General features: G+C 50.4%; 1 protein-coding gene across 4 annotated transcripts; it reads right to left on the bottom strand.

Moving 5' to 3' along the window:
• Nucleotides 1-8,989: 8,989 nt before the first annotated feature.
• STOML1 (stomatin like 1) lies at nt 8,990-18,181 on the bottom strand. 4 transcript variants are annotated; one of them, XM_065906771.1, is made up of 7 exons: nt 17,974-18,181; nt 16,318-16,424; nt 14,894-15,043; nt 14,391-14,594; nt 11,108-11,303; nt 10,430-10,642; nt 8,990-9,910 (listed from the first exon to the last, which is right to left on the bottom strand). In XM_065906771.1, exons 1-7 carry the CDS (start codon nt 18,104-18,106, stop codon nt 9,717-9,719), a joined length of 1,197 nt encoding a protein of 398 aa, XP_065762843.1. In that variant the 5' UTR covers nt 18,107-18,181; the 3' UTR covers nt 8,990-9,716. The 4 variants fall into 4 exon arrangements, with proteins under 4 accessions (XP_065762843.1, XP_065762844.1, XP_065762842.1 ...); XM_065906772.1 differs by having other exon boundaries at nt 10,430-10,639; XM_065906770.1 differs by lacking the exon at nt 17,974-18,181 and adding an exon at nt 17,700-17,956 and having other exon boundaries at nt 10,430-10,639.
• Between the last annotated feature and the right edge of the window lie 1,732 nt (nt 18,182-19,913).

Genomic DNA, 19,913 nt, shown 5'->3' with positions numbered 1-19,913 from the left:
AATCGCCTGCCCTGCTATCAGCATGGTCCAAGCCACTATCATCTCTTGCCTGGATTATTACAATGGCCTCTTAATGGGTCTCCATACCTTCACATACAGTTTACTCTCAATAGAGCAGCTTTTATAATCTTAGGCAGTTTTTATCATTTGTAGAAATAAATGACGACCAGCCAAATGGGAAAAGCAAAGGTTATTTTTTCAGAGCTTGCTGCAGAGAAAGGGAGTCAGTCACCATCGCTTTGTCCTAGCAGAGACTCAAAGACAGGCTCTATAGTGAAAAATGGAAGGAAAGCTTCAAGTGCGCCCTGATTAAGGCTACTGGCAGTCTCCAGCTTTCAAATTGTGGTGCTGGAGCTGAAGAATTTATGCTTTTGAATTACAGTGCTGTGGAAGACTCTTGAGAGTCCCTCGGACTGCAAGGAGACCAAACCAGTCAATCTTAAAAGAAATCAACCCTGAATATTCATTGACAGGACTGATGCTGACACTGAAGCTCCAGTACTTTGGCCACCTGATGTGAAAAGCCAACTAACTGGAAAAGACCCTGATGCTGGGAAAGACTGAAGGCAAAAGGAGAAGACAGCCACAGAGGATGAGATGGTTGGATGGCATCACCAATTCAGTGGACATGAATCTGAGCAAACTCTAGCAGATAGTGAAGGACAGGGGAGACTGGTGTGCTGCAGTCCATGGCATCACAAAGAGTGGGATGCAACTTAGCAACTTAACTATTCCGGCACCTAAGACATTGCTTGGTCTAATGCAATACAATTTTTTAGAATGAATGATTGAATGAATATGGGATTATGTGTGTATGCAGGTATATTTAATGACATCTCCTGCTTATTGGGTGCTCGGAGTTTACTGCACATTGTGCTAAATGCTTTCATATAATACCCCCATTTTTACTCTTCATAACTCTCCGATAGGGTATTGGGTTGGCCAAAAAGTTCATTTGGGTTTTTTCATGAGATCATATAGAAAAACTTGAATGAACTTTTTCACCAACTCAATATTACCAGAGCCACTTACTGTTCAGATAAGGTAATCCCAGGAGACACAGTGACCAGAGTCCCAGAACTTCTCAAGCACCTACATTAAATGTTTAAAACCCGAAAGTCTGGCTCCAAAATGCAAAAACTACAGAACAGCCCAAATTAATACATGTCTAAAAAATGTCATCAATTGTTAACTTATATCATTAATTCTGTGTCAACTTCTTTAATTATTAAATGTGTAGTATTCAAAAGAATTTCATTCTATTTGGAAATAATTTGTAGATATTTAACTCCGCAAGTACTTCCAGAATGTAATGAATGCCCACCAAGTGCTGAGAACGTGCAGATAATTACACCAGTGAATGAATTACTCTTAGTCAAATAATTTCCAAGGCAAACTCACAAAAATCACTTTGTGTTATCTTATGGTAATATGTCATATTTGACAATTCTGTGCATTTCAATAATTGATTTGGGGGAGACACCTCATCCTAGAAAGGTCTTAAAATGCCCTTTGATATAATTGGCTCCATTTTGCAGATTTAGCTCCATGATCTGCAGTTTCCTTGTTCCTCTCTCTGGTCAATCTCCCCTAGTTCTCCTGGCCAAACCCTTACATTATCCGGCCTCCCACATCCCTCCTGACCCCTCATCACTGCTTTGCCAACCCTGGGGCTGGGTGTACACAGGGATGGGTGTGTGAACGTGTGTGGGAACAGTTGGGCAAGGTGGGCATCTCCCAGGCCTGCGCCCCAGGCTCTGGTTCTACTCTTCACTTCTCTCCACAGTGGCAGCTCCTTTGCCCCCAAGATCCTCCCCAGCCTTTGAAAGCACTTCCAGGAGAAAACCAGCTATCCCCCAAACTGCCACAAGAGGGTGCCACAAGCTCAGGACTGGGCTTCTGCCCGCTCCTTCGAGAAGACACGCAGAACAGACAAGGCGTCCCAAGAGACAGCTGGGTGCCCCCACCCCAAGCATCTTCTGCTCCCCTCAGGTGTGACTCTGGCCCTCCAGGGTGACCCTCAGGGCCCTGCTTTCGTCCCTGTGGCAGGTCCTATGGTTTGGCTCCTACCTCCTCTTGCTGTCCGTCTCCCTGTTGCCTTGTCTCTCCTTGTTCATCTTCCAGCATCCCCCTCCATCTGTCTGTCTCTCTCTCCCTCTCTGTCTCCCTCTGTCTCTCCTTTCTTCCTGTCTTCACCTGTGCTCTGTCTTCATCCTCCTCAGCAAACCTAATGCTGCTTCATCTTACACAAGTCCATTAAAAAAAAAAATCTAATGTGTGTTTATTTATTTGGCTGTGCTGGGTCTTAGTTGCAGCAGGCTAACTCTTAGTTGTGGCATGCAGGATCTAGTTCCCTAACTAGGGATTGAACTCTTGCCCCCGGAATAGGGAGCTTGGAGCCTTAGCCACTGGACCAGCAGGGAAGTCCCGCAATAAGTCCATCTTAAAAACCAGTTGCTGGTGCCTGTTACGTGGTGGACACTGCCCATTCCTGGGTCAGTGGAAGCACACTGGAGTCCCAGTCCAGGGGAAGAAGCTCCCAGCTGAGGACTGTGGTGGGCAAGTCCCTTTGATCCTCAGTCTCCTCCCTCTCCTCTCCTCCCCTCTTCACTCCTTTCCTCTCTCTCTCCAGCCTCTCCTGACTGAGTGGCAACAAATCTGGGGCAGCAGATGGGGAATATGCCCCCTTCTGCCCACCCCTACCCAGTCCACACCCATCCCCACATGGTGGAGTCAGGCTAAGTGGAGCAACACAAAGCCGGAATCTTAAGACCCTCTTTATTCTAAGCCAATCCCACTGCCCCACAGTCCCCACTGATGGAAGAGGAAGTCATGGGCTGGAGCCATGAGACACAGGTTCTGGGCCCAGTCCTGCCACAAATCCCTCTGGGAAGGCTTTCTGGGGGCCTGCTGGTCCTCGGTCATCCCATCTATGAACCAATCATCTCTTGTTGTCCTGGTTGGGGGAGCTGGACTCCACTTGGCCTAGGACAGGAATCAAGAACCACTCACCAGGAGGAACCAGAAAATTTCTCCTCCCAGCTTCCACCCCTGCAAGACACAAACCTCCCCAAGTCCCCACCCCCTCATCACTCTCAATTTCATGGTTTTTGGCTTGGAGGCCCCACCAAAGGGCTAACCCAGTGAGGCCTGCGTGAGTGACACAGTGACCATGATTTACCACTGGCACTTCTCTTCCCTGCAACTGTTCAGTTAATAAACACGCCAGAGCTGCCGCCTACCCCAACACGCCCCCGTGTGCACAGGAGTGCCGGAATCCTGCCCCCAGCCTGCCTTCCTCCCTTCTTTCTCCAGGGTGAGGTGTCAATCTTTGTCCAGAGCTAATCCCATCAGGACTCAGGATCCCATTCCCTTCTCTTCCTCTACAGTCTCCCTCTGCCTCTCTCTCTACTGGATCTTTTCCCATAATATCCTCTCTCTTTCATCTTAAAAATACCCACCTCCATGTTAGCCAACCCAATTACAGAAAGGAAAGCATTCTAAAGCACTGATATGAGGAGGTGACATTGTCAACATCTGACTGTATATTGAAGATGAAGGACTACTGTGAATAAAAATACAGTTAGTAAGATAAGAATGAAGTTAGTAAGATACAGAACTCCTACAGAGCAGTAAATTGCACTCTGATCAGATAATATAATGAAAGGAAAGACCCCCATTTACAGTAGAATCAGAAAAGATATAGTACCTGGAAATAAACTAAAAAAATGTTCAAGACTGTATGAACACTGTAAAACTTCTGAAGAACAGTAAGAGAAAAAAAAAACAACACATAAAAACAGGCCGGTTCACAGACAGGAAGACTCAGCACCATAAAGACTGCAATTATTTGAGTTACTTCACACATTTAACATGATCTCCATAAAGATATAAAGAGGTTTTTTTGACCACTCCACTGGCAGGCAGGATCTTAGTTCCCCAATCATAAATGGAACCCAAGTTCCCTGCGTGGGGAGCAAAGAGTCTTAACCACTGGACCACCAACAAAAGTCCCCTTAACAATTACTAGGGTAATTCTAAAGTTTATTTTAAAACAGCAACAAGAATAGGCAGAAAGAATTTCTTCTTTTTTTTAATTTGGCTATGCTTCGTGGCTTCTAGGATCTTAGTTCTCAGACCAGGGATTCAACCCACATCCTCGGCAGTGAAAGTGCTGAGTGGTCAAACACTGACTGCCAGGAAATTCCCAGGAAGAATTCCTTAAGAAGCATTAAAAAGAATTAATCTTATAGACATTCAACATTTTATGAAGCCTCAATAGTTAAAACCATGTGATCTTAGTCCACAGACTAGTGGAACAGAACAGAAAACCCAGATATAGATCCCAAGACAAATAGAAATACAGAGCACTGAAAAAATGTGCTTCTATATATTTTATGCTCATTTAAATCTCAAGGGGTTCGTCAAACAATTACATGTAAAAAATAAAATAATGGAAGTACATGGAATTCCTTTATGATCTTAGAATGGAAGTTTTTCTTACAACTTAAAACCTAAAAGCCATAAAGTAAAATACATATCATTTCAAATACATCTGTCAAATTTCATGGAAAAATATCATAAGCAAAATCAAACTACAAACAATAAACTGGGTTAAAAATTTTTACAACTTATATCAAAAAGAGCTAATCTCTCTCCTGGAAGGAGTTCCAGATGTCAAAAGAAAAGTAGAAACAACCAACACTAAAAAAAAATATATGAAATAACACTTCACAGGAAAAGAAACACAATAGCTCCTAAACATATTACAAAATTTCAACTTCACACAAACTAAGGGACATGAAAAATTTCAAGTTTTGAGGTAATTCAATGGGAAAAATATATCTTTTCAACATGAAGTGCTGGATACCCATATGGAGGGCAGGATGCAGGCTGGGGGAAACATCTCAGCCGTTTATCTCATGCTATATACAAAAAAAGTATACTCAAAGTACATCAGGCCTAAAAGTACTAAAAGTACTTCTAAAAGTTTATAGATTCAGCTAGTGCTTTAAGGCACTGTGCCTAAAGGTACTAGAAAACACAGGGGGAAATTTTCAACACCTTCGGCAAAGATGAGCCAAGATTTCCAGGAAAAGATACAAAACCTCTAACCATGAAAAAATCATAGGGATTTCCCTGGTGGCCCAGTGGTTAAGAATCCACCATGTAATGCAGGGGACTCAAGTTTGACCCCTGAACGGGGAACGAAGACCATGAGCCAAGATGACTGAAGCAAGCCTGCTCTGGAATCTACATGCCACCGCTGAGCCTGCGTGCCACAGCAAACGAGTCCACGCACTGCAAGCATCCCTCACGACAAATGAGCGTCCCACCCGTGTGTCCCAACTAAGACCTGACACAAACAGACGAACAAATACATAAATACGTAAAAAATTACAGACTAACTTCATCACAATTAAAATCTATTGCTTTTAAAAATAAATCATTAAGAAGTTAGAAAGCCAAGCTACAGTCTGGGAGAAAATATTTCAAGGATCTGCTAAAAGACATGTATCCAGGATTTACTAAGAACTCTTGGAACTAATACGAATATTATACCAACAAGATAAAGCCACATTTTAAAGTGAAAAAAAAATATTTGACAGATACTTCACAAAAAGAGACATATAACCAATGAGCACCCAAAAAGGGGCTCAAAGTCATCAGGCAGACCCGCTGGAAATGACTACCACCACCAAGTGTTGGCACAACCATCCAGGAATTGGTCTGGCAGTTTTAGAGCCAGAAGAGATAGTCCTCAGTATTTACCCAAATGAAAACATGTATCTATACAAAGACTTGTACACAGACAGATGTCCAGAGAAGCTTTGATCAAAACTGAAAACTACTCAAATGTCCATCAACAGGTGAATATGTAAATTGTACCTCTCATCCATTCTACAGAGTATCACTAACAATAAAAAAGAACAGTAACTATAGGTACACATAATAACATGGATGATTCAAAAGAACTACAGAAAGAAGCTAGACACAAAAGGATACATATGGCATGGTTTCAATTGTATGAAATTCTAGAAATGTGAAATTTAATCAATAGTTATTAGTAAGCAGATCAGTGGTGACCTGGGCCTGGGGGTGGGGGTGGGGAGATTGAAGATTGAATGGGAAGGGATACAGGGAACCACATGAGTTGATGAAAACGTTCTATATCTTGATTCTGGTGGGTAGTGGTTACTTGGTGTTCCATTTGTCAAAGTACATTTAAAATGGGTGCATTTTATGCACCAACCAAAAGACACAGACTGGCTAGGTGGATGAAAACATATGCATGTATACCCCCCAAACTGTATGTAATTATATTTTTAGGTTAATCATGTTTCCATTATGCCTTGCAATTATAATTGTCTTTTATCTGGCTACTTATTGTGAAAAAATGATAAACATCTTTTACTATTAAAAATGAGTGCATTTTATCCTATTATCTGTTAAAAAGGTAAATTCTGTGCTTTTTATCTGGGACTGAAAAGAAACCCTGTGCTTTTGCTGGGATGGAAAATCCAAACCTTAAAAAGCAATAAACAATTGAACAACTTTCCAAAAAAATCGCACTGAGATGAACTTTTTAATTTACTGAACTGTCAAAAAATTCCAGAGTTTAATAACACATTCTGTTGGCATGGCTGTGAGGAAAAACAGACTCTCACTTACTGATGAGGGGAGTGTAAATCAGAATAATCCCTAAAGAAGGCATTTGGGCAATACTAAATTATAAATGCTTTGACCTAGCAATCTCCTTTCTAGGACTTTATCCCACAGATGAACTTCAACCACAACAGCATATGTAAAAGGTTATTACTGCACGAATGTTTGAAATAGCAAAACACAAAAAAGTAATCTGAATGTCTATCAATCCAAACCAGGTAAAATAAACTATGATATACCCATACAATTGAATCCTGTGTAACTATTAATATAAAATTGAACAGGGAAAGTCTAGGTGTGCAAATGTGGAAAGAGTCTCAAGCACAATGTTAAGTGAACAGATTAACATTGTATTTGCTATGCTGCCATTTCTATAAAAAAAAAAATCCCAGAGAATAATATATTTGGATTTTCTTGCAAGTATATTTTCTTAAAACTCCAACTTCATTTTTTTTTTTTTTTTGGCTGTGCAGCACAGCATGTGGTATCTTGGCACCCTGGCCAGGGATTGAACCTGCACCCTCTGTAGTGGAAGCACAGAGTCTTAACCACTGGACCACCAGGGAAATCCCAAACCCCAACTTTTGGAAAAATAACTTGGAAACTAATACCAGGGGATATCTGTTTGAAACTACGTGGATGGAGTTAAGAGTATGACGAACAATTTTCATAGCTTGCCTTTTTAAACTTCTCTATTCAAAACTAAATACTTAAAAAAAAATAATATCAGAAAAATACATTATATATAGATAAAGCATAGAGTAACTGTTTTAGTTACCATTATTCATCGGGGGAAACAAATACAGAAGCGTCTAATGCAGAACAGGGGCAGAGCTGGCACACAGGATCAGTCACTACCACAAAACCCCTGCACACATCCCCCCTCAGACTCTAGGTCCCAGTTCCCCAAATCGGAGGTGCCTGCTACCCCTTCCTGTGGCCTCACAGGGACTCTCCCCTCTGCCGAGTGTCTCCCCCATTTCCTTCCTTCTCTCATGTCCGTGTAAACTGTGAGTCTCGGGCATCAGCTCCTCAGAAAGCTCTCTCTGATGGACACCCTTTCCTCCCCCGCCCCTCACACCCTGGCCCCGTTAGGTGCCCCTCGTTGCACCCCCACCCCCGGGACTGCAGAGTCTGCTGGGTCCTCCGAAGCCCAGAGGCCTGAGCCTGTGGGCTCCCTGTCCTGGAGCGCTGGCCTCGCCAGGGAATGAGTTCCCCTCGATGGGACGAGGGCATTAACGGCTGGCAGCAGATTCTGCTCTCCACCCACACAGACATCTATAAAAGTTTCGGTTTCCCCCCATGCTGCTCCTCTGACACCCACAAAGAAAATCTGAGTTTCAGTTTCCCTTAAGCTCTCACGAGGAAGGTGCCTGGGGCTTCCCCTCCCACCCCTGGGGCACTGGAGGGAACAGTGATGAACGGCTCAGGCAGGAAGCTCAGGGTCCAGCAGGGAGGGCGGACACTTAGCAGTAACAGAAACAGCGGGCAATGGGTTCAAAGACAGCCCCAAAGCAGTGCGGGAGCCCAGGCCCCGCTAGGGCTCGCGGGCGGTGGGACTGGAGGGAAGGCTTTTGAACAGGCGGCCCCGGCTGGGCGGCCTCCGGAGCAGTGGAGAGAGGGTCAGGGTAGGGTCCGCAGCCTGGGGCTCTGGCGCTTCAGGGAGGGGCCCTGGGGCTGAAACTGAACCCAATAGCAGTTTGGTCTACTCTGGGAGGACCTAGAAGAGGAGGGCCAAGGCGGGCACTGCCAGGAACCAAAGGGTAAACTGGATGGAGCCTGGTGCCAACGCAGCTGGACAGGGCCCTGCGGGGGAAGGCTTGGTGCCAGAGGCCAAGCCACAGGCTGTTCCTCAAAGAGGCGGCTCGGATTTCCGTGGGGTTTTTTCCACAAGCCTCTCTGGGATGTGAAATTCATTCCTTAGAACTCAAGATGTCTAAGGCCCTCCTTCTCTGGGGTCCCTGGGGTTTGGGCCAGACCAGTGGGGAAACAGTGACTGGGGGTAAGCAGGAGGGGCAGGTGAGAGCAGCTCCAACTCCTCTCGAGTGTGACAGGAGCCCCTGCCCTTCATTGGATTAACAGTTTGCCCGACCAGCTCTGTCACACCCACATCCTTCCTGCAAACCTCTACCCAGACTATAAAGAGGAACACAGTGCCTGCTCCTGCCCACTTTCAAACCCTCGTCAGGAAGGGGGACTGTGGGTGATTCCAGAGCACTGTTGGGGCTCGCGTCATCCTTCAGGGCCTGGGTCCCAGGCTGGCAGCAGGGACATCACCTCGGAGCCCTCTTCCCCACCCCCTTGACCCCTATTTCTCTCCAGATACATTGTAAACAGCACATTTATTTGAGGTTTTCAAACCTCTGGTAAGAAGCACAGGAACAGCAGGGCTCTCAGTCATGCTGCCCTGGCCCCAGCCCGTCGGGCATGCAAGACTGAGGCTGGGAGATGAGTCAAGACACCCTCAGGGGCAGGGCCAGGGAGACGCCACCCTGCCCCCCTGCCTCCCTCCCCTCCCCCACCCCCAGTCTGGGCCTGGACTGCAAACAGCAAGGCAGACCCGGCCCAATCTCAGATCCCTCCCAATGCAAGGACCTCTGCTTGGTCCCTTCTCTCTCCCTCCCCGAGCTGCTCTGAACCCCCTCTCTGACCCCTCTTCTGGAACCTGGAACCTGAGTCACATGCAGAGCTCCCTCACACCAGGACCAAACCAGCTGCTGCTGGGCTGTTTCTGTCAGCCCTGCCTCTCCAGCCAGGTCGCCAGAGCAGGCCTGGCTCGCCTGTTATTGCCTGTGTACCCAGTTGGGCAGGGGACCAGGATCAGCAAACACTTGCTGAGAGAACCGCTGTGGGTGAGAAGGGCAGGGCTGCCTGACTCAGCCTCTCCTAGCTCCAGTGTCTCCCAGCCTCCACTCACTGTCTCCCGCTGGGTCTGACACTCCCCAGGGCTTCAACAATCCAAGGAGCAGTGCCAGGGCCTCCTCCTCCAAGATGTCTCCCTGGCTAGGTGCCTGGCTCAGGGCCGGGCTACCGACAGGCAGCCAAACCTGCTACTTCAAGGCCTTGAGGACAGCCTCCAGCTTCATGGCCACGGCCAGGTCACCCTTCACCTTCAACCGCCCGCTCATGTAGGCCCCCAGGGGCCGCAGCTCCCTGCACAACAGGGCCTGCAGGTCCTCCTCCGACAGCTCCACCACCACGTCGGGGACAACATCAGGCACGCCGCGTCCCACCCTCCCTTGCCCTGTGGGGAAAAAGAAAGCTGAGAATTAGTGGGGGGACAGCTATGCTACAGGGGTAGAAGAGGTCAGCACATCCCACTGGGAGGGGTGGAAGACTGGCTAAGAGCTCAGGTGCTAATACCCAGGGTTCAAGTCCTACTGACTGTGTGACCACTCAGAGCCTCAGTTTCCAAACTGGTGAGAAGAGGAGGATAATAATCACTAAGTCACAGGTTCATGATAAGAAGTAGGTGAGATGACGCGCAAAATGCGCTCAGAAAGAGCCTGGCACGAACAGGCCTGCGACATGTGCAGGGCTCTCGGTTCAGGCAGCTCGGCCATCTGGGCGGTCCTGCTCATGGGGATGGGACAGGGAGCCCAAGGCCTGGGCAGTCACTGCCTGCAAATGGCATTTGAGCTCCTGACAGCTATGGGTTTGCCCTAAACTGCTGGCAGGAGCAGGGCCTGGGCTGAAAAGGGCCACAGGTGGTGGGGCTATGAGCAACCCCAGGGGGGAAGGAGTGGGCAGGGGACAGCGGCACCTGCAGTGAGATCCAGGAAGTAGATGTTCTGGGGGCCGCTGGGCAGAACGACGTTGAACTGGTAGCAGGCCCCGACCTGGCTGACCAGGGCCTCCGACAGGAAGGGCTTCAGAGCCGTCAGCAGCCCCTCGGCCACAGGCTGCTTGGGGCTGGACCCGGCACCCCTGTGAGGGGCAGACGGCTCAACCTCGCTCACCATCTCCAAGGTATCTGCTGGTGGTGGCCAACGGGATGGGGACAGAGGCAGAGAGAAGCAAGTCAGTGAGCTGCCAAGGTCAGGACGCCGGTGGCCTCCCCTGTAGGCCCTCCTTCACAGCGTTCTCTCTTACATCCCCTGCAGGTCTGTGTTCATTCTCCTCCTCTGCTAAGAGGCTGCCCTTGAGTTTTTAGCCATAACCCCAACCCCCATTTCTAAACCACTCCAGCCTTGAGTCTTAAACTCTCTTCTGGATGCTGTTGCTTCCTCCCATGGAGGCTCCCAAAGGCCTCCGCACACTCAGACTCTTCTCCCTGCCTCAGTTCTGGCCAGCTCTAGAATCCGGGTGGCTGGAACAGCTGGGCAGGGTGTGCACTGCACTAGCTGCTTGGTTAAAGGAACAAGAGGCAAAGCTCAGTCTGTGCTGGACACGAAGCTGAACGCCCTGGGGAGCACACCACCCTTTCCCTGAGGCTCCTCACCTGGTCCAGGGAGCCGGGCAGCTCCTGCCCCTGAAGGCACACTGCCTCCCAGGAGGTGGAGGGCCAGCTGCTGCAGGGAGCCGTCCAGGCTGGGCCCCGCTGGGCTGTCCTGGGGCGGCTGCAGCACGGCCTCCACTGCCAGCTCCACGCGGTCCACCTCCAGCCCCCAGGCCCTGGTCACATCGTTGATCTCCAGCTGGAGGAAGTGTGGGAGAAAGAGCACTCATTCCACAAAGGCCCCGTCCAGAGCGCGTTCTTTAGGCAGGCTGGTGTGGCCACGGTAACACATGAGGTACCAGGCCCATGTGCCCAGCCTGGACGGAGGCAGAGCGCAATTACAGCGGGAAGGTGCAGTGTGCACCAGGAGAGGGTGTGGGGCAGGGAGGAGGGGTGATGCTAGGAGGAGGAGGAGGAGTTATCCAGGAGACGGGGCATAAAAGGAGGACCCTTCCAGACAACAGGAACAGCATGTGACAAAGCCCAGAGAGGAGCACCTCGAACGTTCGGGGAACTGCGAGTAACCACAGTTCCATTTAGCCGGACCCTGAAGAGTGGGCTGGGACACTGGAGACAGCCAAGGGGGCAGAGGTGGCTGCTCCTTCCCTCATTTGGACTTATTCTGAGGCACAAGGGGCCCCCAAGAGGAGTTCAGCAGCAAAGTGACAGAGCAGTCTTCCTTGTTGCAAAGATCTCTTGGCTGCTATGTGGACACTGGACTGGAGGGGTGGAGGGTGGAGGCAGGAGACCAGGTAGGATGGTGTTTCAAACTGCAGGCAAGTGATGCAGATGCAGTGTCAGGCAGAGAGGCAGCTTTGAGCCGAGACACATGGCGGAGGGGCACCACTCTGTAGACGCTAAGCTACAGGACACTAGAGAATCAGAACCACTGGGCTTCTCGGTTGCCTGAGTGTGTGACAAGAGGAAGGATGGCGAGGAGCTGGGGGAGCCAGGTTTCTGATGTGGGTTCTTACACAGATTATGAGTGTGGGCATTCACCCAGAAAGCACACACAGAGGAAGACACAGATATGGGGGCGGGTAGGGAAAGGATGATGAGTATTCCTTTAGGGAAGGAATAATGTATTTTTAAATACATGAAACTTGAGGTGTCTACAGGACAGCCAACCACAACTGGGTAAGTAGGTCCAGGAAGTAGGACAGAATGGGACTGGATCAGAGTGTCGTGAATAATTAGTGTCCAGAAGTAGCAAAGAGCCCCAGGTGGATCACAGGTGAAAAGAGACCACTGAGGGAGGAAACAGAAGGGCAGGAGGACAGGGAGTAACCAGGAGTGTGGAATAACGAAGTCAGAGGAAACAGGGGATCCAATAATAAGAGAAGGAAGCACCCAAGGAGTCCAAGACTGCCTCCAGGTGAAGTGAGGGAAGCACTGAGAAGAGCTCCGTGCTGGCAAGAGGGAGGTCATTGTGGGGTCGGCTGTCTTAGGAGCCTAGGGGAGTCTAGAGTAACAACAGGAAGGGAGGAAGGAAAGGGAAGAGGCAGTGAAGAGCTAGAAGGGGTGTGGGGCAGAGAGAGAGAATGCAGAAAGGCAAGAAGAGGATGAGCGGAGGGAGGGAGCCGAGTCCTGGCCTCCTCCCGAGCACACCCCGCCCCCCAAGCACTGGCAGTGCAGAGGAACCAGATGCTTCCAGGGAGGCAGGAAAACAGCACAGAGGTAGATGAGCTTCAAGGGGTAACCCTGGAGGAAGCTGGAAGAGTTCTCGCCCTAGAGCACTTTCTCCTGAGGATTAAGAGGCTAGGCCTGCTGCAAAGGGATGGGTGGGGCTGGGGCCAGCAGTAGAGGAGGCTGGGTGGGGCAGGGAGGGGTGAAGCAGCAGGCACAAGTGGATAAGCAGCTAAGAGGGCCCAGCAAGGGAGAGGTGGGAAGCTGCAATTCCTCCAGGTGCAAAACAGGCAAATGGAGGAGTGAAAATGAGAGAAGTATGTCTGAACCAGGCCTTGCCGAAGGTGGGCTGGATTTCCTGAGATTTCATTTTATCCAGGCACTGAATCCACTTTGCCAGGAGCTAAGTCAGTCTGGGTAATGGCCCTAAAGGACTCTAATGCCCTGGTATGGGACTCACACCCCCAAATGGCCTCTCTTGGCTTTGCTGCACCAAAGTAATGTGCAGCAAGGCCAAAAACAAAGGCCAAGAACAATCATGCATTGGAGAAGGAAATGGCAACCCACTCCAGCATTCTTGCCTGGAGAATCCCAGGGACGGGAGAGCCTGGTGGACTGCCGTCTATGGGGTCACACAGAGTCAGACACGACTGAAGCGACTTAGCAGTACCAAGCAGTGGACTGGAGGGCAGGGGCAGGTGATCTGGCTCTGGCCCAGCTCTGCCCTTGACCATGGCTCTTAGGGGCAAGTTAAATAACTCCTGAGCCTTAATTTCCTTCCTCCAAAATAAAAGAGTGATACTAGCCTTTGTGCAGCAAAATGCAAAGCTGAGATACACTGAGGCAGGCAAAATGCTATGCATGTGAGAAGTACTGTTACTATCACAAATAGAATTTTCTTAGGAATTTCAGCCAGTTGATTTATTTCCTGAAGGGACTGGAACCTCCAGGACTGGCATTACCCACTCCCTTCCCTGTCTAACCCTGGGGAAGACAGAGGCTAGGGGAACAAGGAGAAACTTCACCCATGGTCCCCTGCCAGGACATGGGAGAAAGCCTGAGGTGAGCATGAGGAGTAGTTGACATGCCCTCACACGTGTATTTCAACCCCTCTTGTCACAGGAGGGATCTGAGGTGAATTCCAGTGTAACTGCTCACACTCAAGAGAAGAGGCAGGAAAAAGATCCAGAACAAAGAACACAAAACCACAAAAACACACAAGCTGCCTTGGGGAGCATGGAATTCCCCAGAAGATAACTGGGCCAAGAAGGCCGCTGCTCCTCTCACCCACCTGCCCACCCAAGAGGCTGCTCAGTGCCTCTGAGGCCCAGCGTTGTCATGCAATGCCTGCCGGGCAGTGAAGAGTGAAACCTCAGGCAGTCAGGGGCAAGACTCCAGAATTCCTGTCAGGCCACTCCCCTGGCCCAGCCCCTTCACCTCTCAGGCCCGGTTTGCCCAAGGTCGCTGTGGTCTGTGCCCACCTTCCATCTCTCAGCCCACAGTCCCACCAAGACTGCTGACTCTTCACAAGTTGTTACACTCTTGGGACACAAGGTAAACTGAGGCCCAGAGTGACCTGGTGCTTCGCTAAAGTGCCCCGGCAGGCAGACCGGGGCCCATGTGCCAGCCACGGAACTCTGCCCGGTGCGGGGCTGCCTACCAGGAGCTGGTCGCTGATCTTGAGCGTCTCCATCTGGATCTCTCGCAGGGGCCTCCTGAGCAGGGCCTTGGTCATGGCGTTCTGGGCGGTCATGCGTGTGGCTGTGTTCAGGTCCTTCACCGTCATCACCGACAGTACCGGGTCCCAGATGCGGAACTGGACATCGGCCCCCACAGATAGCACAGCCCCATCCTTAGAGGCCAACTGTTAGGAGAGGCCAGGAAAGAGGGGCAGGGGCTGCAGGGAGGCCAGGCCCACTGAGACCACCTAACCTGACCCTCTTGCCTGGTCACTGGCTCCTCGAGAACAAAACGGAAACCCCAAGTGCAGGGGATTAGATACATAGAGCAAGGATGTCCTCCCAGCCTCCCTCCTCCTCTTTCTGGTGTCCTCCCCACCCCTCAGCCCTGATGGCTACTCACAGGCCAAGGTACTGACATCCACAACACACCCAGCACAAGCTCCCCACTTCCCCAGTCCGGCGGAGCCGAGAAGCCCCTCACCTTGCAGGGAGGAACATTGAAGGCTCGTGTCCTCAGATCTACCCTCTGAAAAGAGTCGATGAAGGGCAGGAGCAGAACCATACCGGGTCCTTGAGGGGTGCGGATCCGGCCCAGTCGAAACACGATCATGCGCTCATAGGTGGGCACGATCTGCTCGTAATAGCAAGGTAAAAGGTCACAAGCACTGAGCTGATGCTGACAATTATGTCTGCCCAGGTCTTTCCCTCGCCTCTCTCCCTCAGGTTCAGGGTCAGGGATCCTTAGCTGTTTCCAGATGGAAAAAACCAAGCTCTGAGAGATTAACGGACTTGCTCAAAACCCACAAAGTCCCCAAGTGAAACAGGCAAGATCTGAAGGCAGTTCTGAGTGACTCCAAAAGCCACGCTCTCAACTGCCATACTGTACTGACTTGATTGTCTGTGAAACCTTTTACCTGTGTGGTCTAAAGTTAAACATGACTCAAACCAGGAAACTGTCTGCCCTTGTCTTAGTCAAGGGACTAGCTGGGCTGCTCTAACAGCAACCCTGAGGGAAGGGCTTTGCCAGCTTCAGGTTCCTAAGTCCTCAAGGAAGGAAATATATCCAAATTGAGAAATGAAGGCTCAGAGAGGCAGTGACTTGCCCAAGGTTACATGATATTTGTTTCAGTGGCAGTTTTAGGATTAGGATTTAGGGCCTTCTAAGGACTCCCTTCCAGAGCACCCCAAACCCTAAAATTTCCAGAGACAGTGACTGTTGTCTGGGGCTGCACAAGGGTCAGCTTACACCTCCACTCAAGCTCTCAGGTGCGAGCATCTACCCCAGCTCATCCTTTCCCTTCTGCCCCATCCCTTGTTGAAAATGAGGCTGAAATTCCTATTACTCATCACTTGCTGGGCCAGGTTGAGGGTTTTTCATTTCTAACTTAGCCTAACCCAAAGGGAAGAAGATATTTGTGTGCACCTTCATGCCAGTGTTCAGACCCCTAAACTTGGGCATTTGGGAAGATCTGCTTCTGCCACTTATTGGCTCCCAGTAAAGTTGAACCTCAGTTTCCTCATCTGAAAGGTGAGAATGAACAGTTCTTGTCGAGCCCATTTCACAGTGTTCTTTGCTCAATCATGTCCGACTCTTTGCGACCCCATGGACCGTAGCCCGCCAAGATCCTCTGTCTATGGAATTTCCCAGGCAAGAATACTGGAGTGGAGTGCCATTCCCTTCTCCAGGGGATCTCCCCAATTCAGGAGTTGAACCCAGGGCTCCTGCCCTGCAGGCAGATTCTTTTTGTTTTTTTTTTGCAGGCAGATTCTTTAACCGTCTGGGCCCATTTCACACAGGTGTGATAATACTTAGAGGAAGCGGGCAGAGGACAGGAAATTCATGCACCAATGTTAAAGCTCTCAGTGTGGCCCAACCACTCTGGGGACTGACCCAGCCAGCCTTACCTTCAGGGCAAACCAACCAGAAATGGGGAAGGTGATCATCAGCAGCAAGAACCCCAAGAAACTGATGAGGCCATGACAGAAGCAGGAGGGCCAGCTCTGAGGTGTATCTGGGGACAAGAGAGCAGAGACAGTCAAGAAATGCCAACTGGGCCTGGCATGACAGCTGCAGGCTGAGTGAACTTGGTCAAGTGCACCTTTTGACCACCTCCCCTTTCAGTGGCTCCTTCCTTCTCAGAGCTAAGGTGTTCTTCCCTAACTCAGTGTTTCATTTCACTGGAGTGCCCTAAAGACCATCAGATACTTGCCTTGCCTAATACTAACTCCATATCTGTGGGCAGGAGCTAGTTAAGGACTGTTCCTTCCTCCCACATATCAGAATCAATTTGTTCCAAGTCCCAACCTCACAAGGCCCATGCTCTGGTAGGCAGCAGTAATTGGAACTGAGAAGTTGATCACAGGACTGGGCTCTCCTCACTGGGCCGAGCAGGAGTCAATCCTTTTGTCTGATTTAAACCACCTCCCACTTCTGGTAAAGCCAGGAGGAACTCAGCATCTGTAAACACATGGTGGGTTGAACCTAATGCCACTGGCATAACACTTCCTCCACTATTGGCCCAAGAAGTATGCTTTCAATTTGGAGGTAATGAGTTAACCAAAAGGGATAAAGCGTCAATGGCTCTTCAACAGATGCCAGAGATGAGGGCTAAGATGTTCTTTCTTAGCTCAGAATTCTTCACACTTTAAAGTCCTAATGACCATCAAAATGCACGCTTCACCTAGTCCCCTAGAGGGACTAGGAAGAAAAGACTTGGCTGAAGCACAGGTCCCTACCCCTGGTGAATGAGAACCCCATGATGGGATGGAAAGCTGAGAAAACCCCAGGATCTTGGGGATCCTCTCCCAACCCTGAACTGGAAGCAGACAGAATCCTCTGCTCCACCCTTCCAGGAACACCATACCCTTTGGGCTCTCTGAGCACCAGAACACTAAATCTCCTTTCCTGCTTCTTTCTGACCCATGTGGCCCCAGCAGAAAAAGAACTCTTGGATAGGGACAGCTGTCATTAGAGGAGAGGGTCACAGAAGGGCCGAATCCTCTGGGGTTTGGTTGTCAGGCTGAGGCATGTGGGATCTGACCTCTGGGTCAAGGGAACTACTCAAGACTTTGAAGAAAAACAGGGCCTGGGAAGGCATCTAAGGGCCTGACTTTTTGGCCTGCGCATCTCCACCAGGAACCAGGGAGATACTCAAGCTTGAGGAATCTAGAGGTGTCCCCTGAGGTTAAGATTCTGCCACTTCTCGGCGGCCAAGTGCTCTTGGAGTGCTGGTGACTTCCTATGCCTTGACCTTAGTTTCTTTCTGGGCAAAATGGAAACCCGAAACCTTGGGGCTGATAAATGCCAAGAAGAAATGAGGTGGGGCGAGGCTTCTTGGAAGAGGAGAGAGCTCCAGTGCTGCCGCCCCGTAGCTCAAAGAAGGGCGGATGGGCGGTAGTGTCCCAGCGCCTGATCCAAGCCCTTCTCCACATCGTGGAAAGCCCCTCTCAGTCCCTCCTCTTTGGCTGCGAAGACGCAAGACACGCTGACTCCCAAGAGGCAGAGAGTTCGGGGGTGCCTGCTGATCTCCCTCGGATCCGCTGCGCTGGGCGGCCACTCACCGGCCCCCGGCCCCACGCCGCCCGGCTCCGGGGACAAGCAGCCCTTCTGCGAGCCCAGGAAACCGAAGTTCGACTGCTGGAAACGGTCAAAGTCCCCCAAAGGCAGCGCCCGGTACCCAGACCTGCCAAGCATGGTTCCCAACAGAGGGCACGCCCCGCGCCCCAGGGCAGTGCGGGGCTCGACCAGCCAGCCGCTACATTGCCCCGCCCCCGCCGGCCGCCGCTTCCGGTTTCGGCTGCGCTGCCGGGCGGGGGCGGGGGGCGGCCCGAGTGCAGGAGGAGGAGGCCAACCGCGCCCGCCTCGTACCGTTGCGTAGCGCCCTCTGCGCTGGGAGGACCGAACTGCGACGGCGGGGCTGGGAGGAAGGGTAGTCATATGTCCCTGGAGGCCCGCAGCGGTCCGCTCCTCATACACCTTTTCCCACGGGGTCTTAGAAAAGGAGCAGGAAGAGAAGCTGAGCTTTGTAAGGGAGTTTTCAGGAGCTGAATCTTCTCCAGAAGCAAAGAAATGCTACCAGCCGTCTCAGCACAAATTAACAAACTCTGGACAGGATTTGGGGAAGGTTGCCTTTAGGGTTTCAACAAGGCATAATCAGCACATTATTCCCATTCGTATCCCTGAAGCTCCATTACTTTGGCCACCTGATGCGAAGAGCCGGCTCATTAGAAAAGATCCTGATGCTGAGAAAGATTGAAGGCAGTAGGAGAAGGGGGCGACAGAGGATGAGATGGTTGGATGGCATCCCCAACTCAATGGACATGAGTTGAAGCAAGCTCCAGGAGACTCTGGGAGATGGTGAAGGACGGGGAAGCCTAGCGTGCTGCAGTCCATAGGGTTGCAAAGAGTCGGACATGACTGAGCGATTGAACAACAAAGCCCAGCAAGCGAGGCCTGGCAAAGAGAGGATGTCAGTGCTTATCTGTTGAATGAAGGGGTAACCAGGTCATTGTGGGTCAACCTGGGGCAGGAGGGCCTGAGCTCAGGCACAAAAAGAAAGAAATTCTGTGTGCAGATCTCGGGGAGCATGGCACAGTAAAGAAGAAGGGGATTGCACAGCGCTATCCCAGGGCAGCCCTCCCGAGCATCACAGAGGCAAGACCCTCAGTCATGCAGATGCTGAAATAGCACACCCCACAATCCAGGTACCCAGAGGTAACTTGCCTCTCCCTGGCTTGAGAAAACCAAATACAAAAGGTGAATTTACTCTGTATACCAACAAGTATTAATTTCCAACAAGGCAGGCTGTGTTCCAAAGTGGGCAAGAAATTAATAAAGCTTTTCTTGTTCCACACATTCCGGTCCTGCCTCCTAAGGCCCCTCAGCCATAGTCCACTTCCGGGTCCCTTCTGCAAATGACTGCTTACCATCTTTGGCTTTTCCTAGCTTCATAGCCTGGTTCTAAAGCCCTGGGGGCACTGATCAAGGAGCAGGGTGCATGCAGTAGGCTCTTGAGGTTTTTGCACTGTCCCTAGGAATTAGTTCTCCCCTATCCTCCCACCCCAACCCTGAACTATAAGTTCACCCCTCCCCCAACTATTAAAGTTGTACAAGAGCAAGGTCCTGTCACTGTCCCTCTAGTCTGTTCCAAGCTGGAACTGAGCACAAAATGGATACATGGGAGTCATCACAATGATTGGAATGCATTGAGGTTTGAAGACAGGAGCACTGGCCCAGTGATGCCACCTGGAGCTGTGCCTTCTCCCCTCACCAGCTGAGAGCTAGGACTTCTCCTTTGACCCATTGCTAACTTTCTGTCTTCTCACTTTTCTCATACCTGCCCACCAGCTCTCCCCATTCCCTACCACCAACCCTTCCAGCTGTCACACCAGGCATCATCCTGCTCCCCTCATGTCCACTCAGCGTCCTCCCAGCGTCTGACTCGGGTCCCTCCTCTCATCCCACAGCCACTCTCCCAGACCATCTGGCCCTAGGTTGTCAG

Source organism: Muntiacus reevesi, chromosome 15, assembly GCF_963930625.1.
Source record: "Muntiacus reevesi chromosome 15, mMunRee1.1, whole genome shotgun sequence".
In the NCBI taxonomy this organism is placed as follows: domain Eukaryota; kingdom Metazoa; phylum Chordata; class Mammalia; order Artiodactyla; family Cervidae; genus Muntiacus; species Muntiacus reevesi.
Note: the sequence above shows the minus strand (reverse complement) of the source record. Positions and strands in the feature narration are given on the sequence as shown.

Coding starts and splice junctions, on each gene's coding strand:
- STOML1 (XM_065906769.1), bottom strand. CDS start 17,844: ATGTGGAGAAGGGCTTGGATCAGGCGCTGGGACACTACCGCCCATCCG. Junction 11,304..14,390: donor AGATCAGCGACCAGCTCCTG/GTAGGCAGCCCC, acceptor CACTTCCTCCAG/CTGGAGATCAACGATGTGAC. Junction 9,911..10,429: donor CTTCCTGGATCTCACTGCAG/GTGCCGCTGTCC, acceptor TTTTCCCCACAG/GGCAAGGGAGGGTGGGACGC.